Source organism: Cariama cristata, unplaced genomic scaffold, assembly GCF_000690535.1.
Source record: "Cariama cristata isolate BGI_N322 unplaced genomic scaffold, ASM69053v1 scaffold45571, whole genome shotgun sequence".
NCBI classification, from domain to species: Eukaryota; Metazoa; Chordata; class Aves; order Cariamiformes; family Cariamidae; genus Cariama; species Cariama cristata.
The window spans coordinates 31,964-41,311 of record NW_009600742.1 but is presented as its reverse complement, the minus strand read 5'-3'; the positions used below and the strand labels follow the sequence as shown (position 1 = coordinate 41,311).

The window sequence follows — 9,348 nt, the reverse complement described above, 5'->3', positions numbered from 1 at the left end:
TCTACATGTTCAAAAATGCAAAGAGGTTAGCTTTTTTCACTCTGACATGTAAGTTAACAGGCAAAAGTCTCAAACCTAATCAATTGAACAACTGTCAGCTTGTTCAAGAGTACATTCCCATCCTCCTATCACATGGGCTTCCAGAGTAAGTGTTTGTCCTCTTACCTCAGGGTAATGAAACTGAACACTACAGACTATTTAATTCAGTGCCAAAAGTTGAAGTGGTCAGTGCACATTATTTATTTCATAAACAGAAAGAATGGTGAATGCCTGTATATTTAAAATTCTAGTAAACAGGGAAGTCCATAACAGTGTGATTATTTCCACAACAGCGCATTAATACTGCATTCAGCAATGCTGTTCAACACAGATGCCTCAAAACCTTTACAGCCAAACACACTATAGGTTACCCATTATAAATACTAACATATTTCTATTTTTTAAATAAACAAACAGAATAGCTTAATTCAGGAAGACTGAATGGTTCTGTGGTGCAATTCATTCTCTTTAAACATCTCTGTTGACAAACCAGGAATAATAAAAACAAACCCACTGCTTTAGAAGCCATGCAGTCCAGACTGTCACATGTACTCTATGTAGATGCCATGCCTTTTTGCAGCATTGTTAATTTAAAAAGGAGTCAAGAATCTTTCTGTCAGTATAGGAAATTGTTTCTTCTTGGCAAGTACTTGACAAACCAAGTTTCTAGCTTCATCACCACTTCACAGATAGCCTCTGGCTGCAGTTTTCCAATCTTAAAACAAAGTTCAGAAGAAACAACTGAATATTTTCATCTGTAACAACAGAACTGTAACAGAGTATTTTCTAAGTGCCATTTCAGGGAAGAAAGTGGGTATTAGTGAAGTTCCACTGAGCAGATTATCCCACAGAGCCAGGTCGTAAATGATGGTCTAGGTAAGCTTTTCATGTTGAATCTGGTAGTAACATGCCTGAATTAAAACAAAGTTCAGTTTAGCATACATACCAGTTCTCAGCAAGCTGATAAAGCATCATACACAACAAGGTTGATTTTTTTTTTTCCTATCCAAGAAAACAGAGGACTAGGCTTTCTACAAGCAGTGATGATACAGTGACACTCAACACATGAGAATCTTCTGATAGGTAAACTAGCAAAAAGAACAACAGGAGATTTTAAGTTACAAATTATGTCCAACTCCTAATGAAGCAACATAGCATGATTCAGGACTCTGAATACTTTCACAGCTCCCAGCTTTCCCAAGATGAAGTTGGTGGGGTTTTTTTGCTCATAAGTCTTTCTTTGCCCTTTGACAGAAGGGTCCAAAAAAGAAGGTCTTTTCTTACAGGACAAGGATGCAGGGATTAAGTGTTTCAAAAGCACTCAGTCTGAAAAGCAAAGGTTTCTATCACCTAGAAAAATACCCTGACCTGCAGCTAATAGCTATTCACTCCTTAATGCTGGTTCAAATATCTGTTGGGTCAGCCATGACCAGAAGCTTAATATGTCTCAGACAACACTTGCACTCATGGAAACTAAGATTCTGCTTCTACTACATATATTAACCAACACTAAACAGAATGTGGAGAGTGAGACAGTAACAAAAGTGTTGTGTTTTTTTTTCAAAACTGAATTCCTGAAGCATTTTGATGTAATATTAGACTTAAACATTATTAGAATGGCTAATGTCCAAAGCATCACTTAATTTCAATTTTTATAAAGGGAATAAGGTTTGTTAAGTCGCAGGGTAACAACAGGTTCCAGGTGAGCATTCAGAACAGTCAACAGCAGCCAATGTTATATTTGAATAAAGTACATTTGCACACTGCACCATTTTATTAGCAGTACCTGCAATTGCTGGGTTACCCTAAGTTCTAAGTTAGGTTTCCTTGCTCATTCTAGCTAAAAAATTCAGTTAAAATGTCGAAGAAGTTACAACCTAATGTTCATACAATTGTCCTAAGCTGATCATCACTGCTCAAAGCTGATTAATTTCCAAATGAAGCTTTTAATAACCCTGAATAATTCTCATACCTTCAAGGTAGTGAACATGATGCCTTGCTCCCCATGCTGCAGATAAGGATCCATCAGGTCTTCAATTAAGTGCACCTCAGACCCCAAATTCCTTATCCTGTCTGGAAAGAGAACAGGTGAACAAAAGATACCATTATAATGTTTTTACTTTATGTACATGACGGTGTGCAAAAAACATGCTCTTCCCTAACCTCATTCTGAAGTCACAGCCATTTCACAGCTAACTGTTCAAATTTTTTTCAGGCCAAAGCAAACAACCAAAATGGAAAGTTTCCTATGTTACAAAAAGCTATCAATTAGTCCTATAATGAGAGACAGGAGTGTTTATAGTACTCATACTGCCTATGCTTAGCTTATGACTGATGCCACTCTTGGTGCCTACCTGGCTCGTAGCACCACATAGAGAAAAACAGGAAATAAGTCATCCATGGACCACAGAAAATCTTCCTGAAGAGTCTCAAGTACATTCTGAGAGATCTCTTCAAAAGTCTGCTGAATCACCTTCAACTTGTCAGCTGGGGTAAACGTGGTACTGTTTGGAGAGCAAAAGCAAAACAGGATAACAATAAGTAGTTACATATCTGCATCTAAATCAGGAAGACAATTTGCTAGCTAGCATGTCTATCACAATCAAGTAAACCAGATACTACTGTAGCAGGAACAGTAAAACACCAAAAGACAAATTTCAGAGAATTACCTGATTTGCTGTAAACATTCAACTGCAGAGGCAAAGCAGGCATCTTTTGTATTTGATGATACCTGTGGAATCATGAGAGGATTTATCATGCAGGTTTAACCACGCCACTACTCAGCAGAAGAAAAGCAGAGCATCATGCAACACTGGCATAAAAGACTTTTTTTCCTCCAGTTCTCTTGTGCAAAAAGGGAACGCGCCTGGATGCTAAAGTCACCCAGGAAATCTGCCTACATATAATTTGTATCAGTTTCATTTAAAATTCAGAAAAGCCCGTACCAAATTCCTTCGTATGTTACAAGAATCAGTTTTGGATATCTCCCAGGTCAAGTAAGACTGAGAATCATTAAATCTTAATGGTTAACAGTCAAGAGAGAACCATAAGACTGGAATGGTTGAAACCTAGGAAAGTCATAGCAGTCAATAATCAGAGACTCAGCTTTGGTGCAAACAGAAGAGAACAAATATAAATGTTAGCCTTTAATAAGCAACTGAACCCAAGTCTTTCTGAATGGAGCAGGTAGAGAACAGATGGATGCAAAAAGACCTAGAGAAATTCACAGAAATTGGGAAACTGGACAGAGGAGAGAAACAGATAAACATGATGTCTTGCCTAAAAACATCCTGTTTAATTGAAGGAAATTGAAGCAAATAAGGTAAACGGCTGCAGAGAACATCATATACTGCGCAATTCAGAGAAGACACATGACACGTAGTACTTCAGAGTGGAGGGGCTCTACTCTACAACCACAAAAACCAGTCAGAAGTGTGAAGGATTCAGAGAGCTGGTAAGAATTTTGTCCAGTACCTAAAAATAGAAAAGATCTGAAGTAACTCAAGAAACAGGTTATTGCTGGATTTTGTAACATTTAAAGTCTGAGTGGAGGTTTGCATCACGTTTTCTCAAGTGAATCTTCAGCTTCACCATTTGGGAAAAATGGGGACTGCTGGGAACCCATAGCCTGAGGGGTGGGATTCAGCAGCAGCTTTGATTATTATTACAAACTTGTAACACTCTAATCAAGGAGTATCAGCTCGTCCACATGCAGCAACTACTATGATGAAAGCCGTGCTCCTGATTATTACAGACTTTGCACAAGCCACGTTTATAAACAGGGAAGAGTATCTACATGACTGTAAGAAAGTGAAAATTTCAAATAAGAGTATACCGATTCATAAACAGACATGATTTAAAGTATACTGTAAACATTGAAATTGTTCAAAGTTATCATTATTGAATCACTCTTACTGGAGCACAGAGATTGAGTACTACACTATTACCATCTAAGACGAGCATTCAGCCACTTTCAGCAAGGTAATGATTAAGAATAGAAACTATACAATTCTTCTCCTAATCAGAAAGTATACAATGGTATAACTCTTAAGCAGCTTGAAAATCTCCTTGCTAGACTTTTATTCTCACACTTTCATAACTGGAGACCAAGCAAATATCTTCCTGAATTAGAATTCATTACAGAGTAAGACAGTAATTGACAAAGCTGGACTGATAGCTATTGTAAGAAATCACTAATGTAGCTTTTAAGTAGCAGACTAATTTTAAGGAAACAAGATAGCATAGCATTTCTTAAGCAAAATGCCTGGTCAAAAATTCTTTGACCATTTTTCATGAACTCAGCTTTTTGAAAGCTGCACTGGGCAAAGCATACTGTAAGTCAAGACCCCATGAACATACCTTTCTACTTTCTCCAAGGATGGATACAGTTCCTGGCCAAAATTTCCTGTAAGACACCCAACATAGTCTATTGAGAGAGCACAGTCTTAAAACATTTTTCACCTTCCGAAAATGAAGTCACCGTTTTCTTCTATGCGATACAACAGCTCAACAGGATACAGGATCAACTGCATCTAGCACAAATAGCTGGAAACCAGCCTAATCTGAAATGCCTCACTCTGGTTTTGTAGCAATGCCAATCTGCCCCCCGCCCTTGGAAGAGGGAAGCTTTGATTCACTCTCGCAACCATACTAATTAGCCAGAGGTATGTTTAGATGCATTTTAATCACAGAAAACACTTTAGACAATAGTGGGGTTTTTTTCAGTTGCTTTATCTAATCACATGCCATAATCTTTTCTAAGTTCTGTTTTATTGTGGAAGCATACTCACGCTTGCACTCCAAGAAAACTTAGAAGAGCCATATCAGTTTGTTTGTTTAGACGTAAAACACATTCCCAGTAAATATCTTCCTCACGCTCGTTGTCTAAGGCATACAACATAAATAGAGGAGGATAGAGTCGTGGCAGTAGTACAGGGAGCAGCAACCCAAAACTGGTTACCACATAGCTATGAAAAAAAAAAAGAGGGGGGTGAATTGAAGAGGAAGACATTTTAAAAATCTAATTATACATAAAAATTGAATGAAAAAGAAATCATTGGAACAAATCTTTCATTTGGTGTGAGCCTATTCTATGAGGGATAAGAATAATAAAATAAGTACAAATCCATCAAATAGTATCTGTGCTAAGAAATATTTTAGAGTAGTTTTCTTTTACAGTCCACATACAGGTGGGTTTGGGGTGGGGGGAGTGGTTGTGGTGCAGGTTTTTTGTGGTTTATGTGTTTTAAACAGAACATTGTCTTTCTCCCATGTATAATGTAAAAGCTGAATACTGTACTACATTATAATTCAAGTTTTACCTTTACCTTCATGCTCATCGTTTAGCCCCCATTCAGAGCTACTCTGCTGACAGCTGAACTTTACCTTCAAAGCACAAGCTAGAAAATAGGCTAAAACCCATTAAGTTCCCTGGCCTAGCTCCACACACTCACACTCCAGGCTTCAGAAAGTCAGCAGCTGCTTGACATCAAGCTGTAATCCTAATAAGGAAAGCTGAACTCAAGGTGTCTACTAATACCACCTGCACAGGTTGTTGGAGCCCCTCTCAAGTGGCAGTCTCTACTGATCCCTCTTCCTTGGTTTGACCACACCCAGGCCTGCTGTGGACACGACAACGATGGACTGAACAGCAAGCTCCATGTGTCAGGCTACTTATGATGTAGTATATGTGCACTGGGCCTGCATTACCGCCCCAGTGCTCCTATCCCAAATAGTTTTGCTGAAGCCCAGGCCCAAGCCTGAACTTGTTTACCCAAAACAGACAAAAACAAGTTTGGGCTTAAGTAAAGAACCATTGCACAGAACAAGGATGAAATGCTTATTACAACCATCACATGGAAGTTTGCTTCAGAATCTGTCATCAGAACCAAAGAAAATGGATAACTGATGGATATCAGTTAAACACGTGGTTATCTTTCTTCCCCCACCTGAGAAAAAACTGCCAACAAAAATAAAATTAAGCCTTCATTAGTGTTTTTTTTTCTTTCCCCTTTATGTACCCCGGCTCAGGAGATTCGGATCTGGAGTCAGCTTTCCCACTGCAAAATGATCGCCTTCCTTTTGTCTCTGTTGCCAGAAATGGAATTGTGCTGCCCTCTTCCGGAAGATCAGGAAACAAGAACCTAAATGGCACACATAACAACGTATGATTTCATTTCAAGAAGTTTCCACAAATTACAGCATTAGAAGGCAAGATGGGAAAGAAAAGTCAGCTGAGGTAATACCTGGTGGACTAAGATCACGTAGCTAACAGTCATACAGTACCATCTACCTGGAAGAAAACTTAGGAAGGCCAACCCCTCCAATGCCAAAGATACCTTTCCTACCTAGACATCACTGCCCTCCAGACAAGGCTTCTAACCATTAACAATTTGGAGTATTTCTGCTTTCAGGTTGGTAGAACCCAATTAAAGCTGTAATTGCTCTCAAGAAACTGAGCAAACACTTCATAGGAATATTGCTCATCTGTGTCAGTAAGGACTTTAACGGAATACACTACCGAGTCCCCCTCAGCATGATTCTTCTGTACCCCTTGAACACCGTCTTTTCACAGCATGGATATCCACAGACTCTAAACTGGAAATCCACATTCAAGATGAGCTTCTGGCAGCCATATTTTGAAGTACAATGTAGGATGTAATACACCTTGGCGAAGATTTTAATTTTTTTTTTTATTTTGACAGAATACTCAAGACTCCTCAAAAAGGTTAAGGAAATACAAGCAAACCCCAAACAAAGTAAAAGATACTGGCACACTTGGACTGCATAAACACTAGACAGTTTCAGTACACGAGACATCTTTATTTAATTCAGCAGTAGTTTGACTTGAAAATTTAAAGTCTCATTACCTAACCAGTTGGAAGATGCGTTTGAGGTAGGACTTTATCTCTCTTACAGCCTCCTGTAGTAATCGTCTATTAGCTCCTACTCCAACATAGGTCATCCTGTAGACAGCTACTAGTGTTTCCACCAGCTTGCCCAACGGATGGAGAGGAGTATCACAAGCCTGAGGTGAAAGATATTAATTGGCCAGTCAGATAGGTCAATACCAGACAAATTAAAGAAAAAAAAACCTGAATTCAAGAGAGATGGGTCACAGATCTAACAACACGCTTTGAAAAAAATATTACAAATACATAAAAAAATGAGCTACATTTAACAGATTGCCATTTGGATTGTAAAGTTTATGTATTAGCTGAATACAGCTCATAGAGGACTTATACAGTACAAGAACTTGGGCTACTACTTGGACTAGTCATCTGTCCAGTGCTATTAAAATTAACATGCAATAATTAGCAAGTATTTCAAGATGCTTTGCTGGGATACAACATATAAGAATTAAAACAGTAACTGAGCAGAAACTGACTTTAAGGCAGTATCTATTAGGTATACAATGTTTTAGTCTTAGTTGTGGATTTTAATTCAATAAATTAGGATGTTATGAGCAAACATGAGTGAATACAACATGGATTACAAGACTGCAAATATGGAATGAATTAAGGAAAGCTACTACAAAGTGAGCTTGACATCATGCCTTACCAACAAGCTATGTGAGCATCTGAGAGCCACAATACCTTTATCAAATATTTTTTTATGTTTTCGTATTTTTCCAGGGTGAAGGCACCAATGTGTTGTGGAATGAACTCCAAACTTTCCAGTGTCTGAGTATGTGAGCGGCTCAGTAGTTCTGGGCTGCAGTTACAACAAGGACAAACACATTGTATGGATTATGAGATATTCAAGTAGGAAATAAACCCCAAAGTTAACAACTGAACTAATTCTAAACATCAGTATGTCCCTGAAAGGGTTTATAGCGCAGAGCATTAACAGTTCTGATTTTATTTAGGATTTGTTGTTGTTGTTTTAACTGAACTTTTACAGTTAGTTTCTAGTCTAGAGTAGAGTGTGATTCCAGTTTCTCTCTCAACAGTTTCTTTGTCTTGCTGACTACATTCTCTAGGAACCAACCTGTCTTTGTGTTGCCGTCTGTTGGTGGTCAGGGCCACCGCAATGTTGTCCCAAGCCTTCCATCTGTCCCCTTGGCCAGGGCTCTCACAGCCAAGCTGGTTCCAGCATTCTTCAAATACTGCCTTCCATTTCTCATCAGGAGGCACTGCCAGGATCCCGAGTTTCCGCCTAATAAAATGACCAGTTAGTCTGTTAAAATCAAATGGTCATGAAACACCACATTCAGCTATGAAAACCACCTGTGCCTAATGTCAATCTAATGTCGCATACTATTTTACCAAAAGCTGATATACTTAGTCTCTACTGTGAATCAAGTTTATCAGTAAGAGTAAACCTAAACCCTACTATTTAATGTGTTGACTTTCAACACATTTTAAAAAGAACTTACAAGAAGTTATACTTATCCTTGAATTTTTTTTCCTTGCTAACTAACATACATTAATCCACGTAACTTATTATAGTGTTACAAGATTAAAATGTTTTTAATACTTACATGTGGAAACAACTACAAACCTTATTACATTACACAATTCAGTCTTATTCTCTCTTGGAGTCTTCTAGGAAATGATTTGTTTAAACACAAAAAGGACTGGTTTGATTTCCAAGAAAACAGGACATACTGCACTTGACTGGGCTTATCTTCACCACTAGTATTCATTCAGAAGGTTTAGGACTTAATACAAATATGTCCCAAATACCTCACTACCCTGGAATGTACAAATAGCATAGCTACACAGATAAATACCAAGGATGGATATATGGCTTCTGCCTCTAAAGTAGTATCTACATATGATGTTACATGACATGTTAGGGATGTGCTGGTAGAGAGCAAAACCAGCCCAGGCATCTTTTCACTGACAGCCAATGCTCGGGGATCCTGTGCAGCCAAAGGAAAATCAAAAACTGTTGTTCTCCCTATATACAGAGATACAGATATCTCAGACATATAATAACATTTAGGGCTTTGAAAAGCTTTCATAAAGCAAATAGAACTGTTAACCCTGACAGCATTTATCTCGATTTGAATCAAGTGTCAGAAATCATCAGACCTTTCATTAATATTTTTTCCACCACGTTTGAGATGAGAACTAGCGACATTGATATTTCCCCACACTTGCAGTTTCACAAAGCAGAAAAAGTAGGGTCTAAGCCTTTTCACAAATTAGACCAGAAGATTTTCAACTTCAAGAGAGCCTGAAAAGGGTACGTGAAATCCTTATTTCATGAGCAATCTTCACAAATATGTACATACATTTATTCATAAGACTCCCTACTGGGGTAAAAAGCAGACAGCTGCTAAGGTTGCAAGTGTTCAGTTCA

General features: G+C 38.2%; 1 protein-coding gene across 1 annotated transcript in view; it reads right to left on the bottom strand.

Annotated features, from left to right (window-relative positions):
• Nucleotides 1-266: 266 nt before the first annotated feature.
• ALS2 (amyotrophic lateral sclerosis 2 (juvenile)) overlaps nucleotides 267-9,348 on the bottom strand; it is a 36,743-nt gene continuing 27,661 nt past the window's right edge. The window contains exons 24-33 of the mRNA XM_009710111.1: nucleotides 8,029-8,196; nucleotides 7,635-7,752; nucleotides 6,909-7,066; nucleotides 6,060-6,182; nucleotides 4,830-5,006; nucleotides 4,399-4,444; nucleotides 2,709-2,770; nucleotides 2,394-2,543; nucleotides 2,012-2,108; nucleotides 267-950 (exon numbers count right to left, since the gene is read on the bottom strand). Of these exons, the coding sequence (XP_009708413.1) occupies nucleotides 912-950; nucleotides 2,012-2,108; nucleotides 2,394-2,543; nucleotides 2,709-2,770; nucleotides 4,399-4,444; nucleotides 4,830-5,006; nucleotides 6,060-6,182; nucleotides 6,909-7,066; nucleotides 7,635-7,752; nucleotides 8,029-8,196 (1,138 nt within the window). The 3' untranslated portion in view covers nucleotides 267-911. The remainder of the gene's footprint in view (nucleotides 951-2,011; nucleotides 2,109-2,393; nucleotides 2,544-2,708; nucleotides 2,771-4,398; nucleotides 4,445-4,829; nucleotides 5,007-6,059; nucleotides 6,183-6,908; nucleotides 7,067-7,634; nucleotides 7,753-8,028; nucleotides 8,197-9,348) is intronic.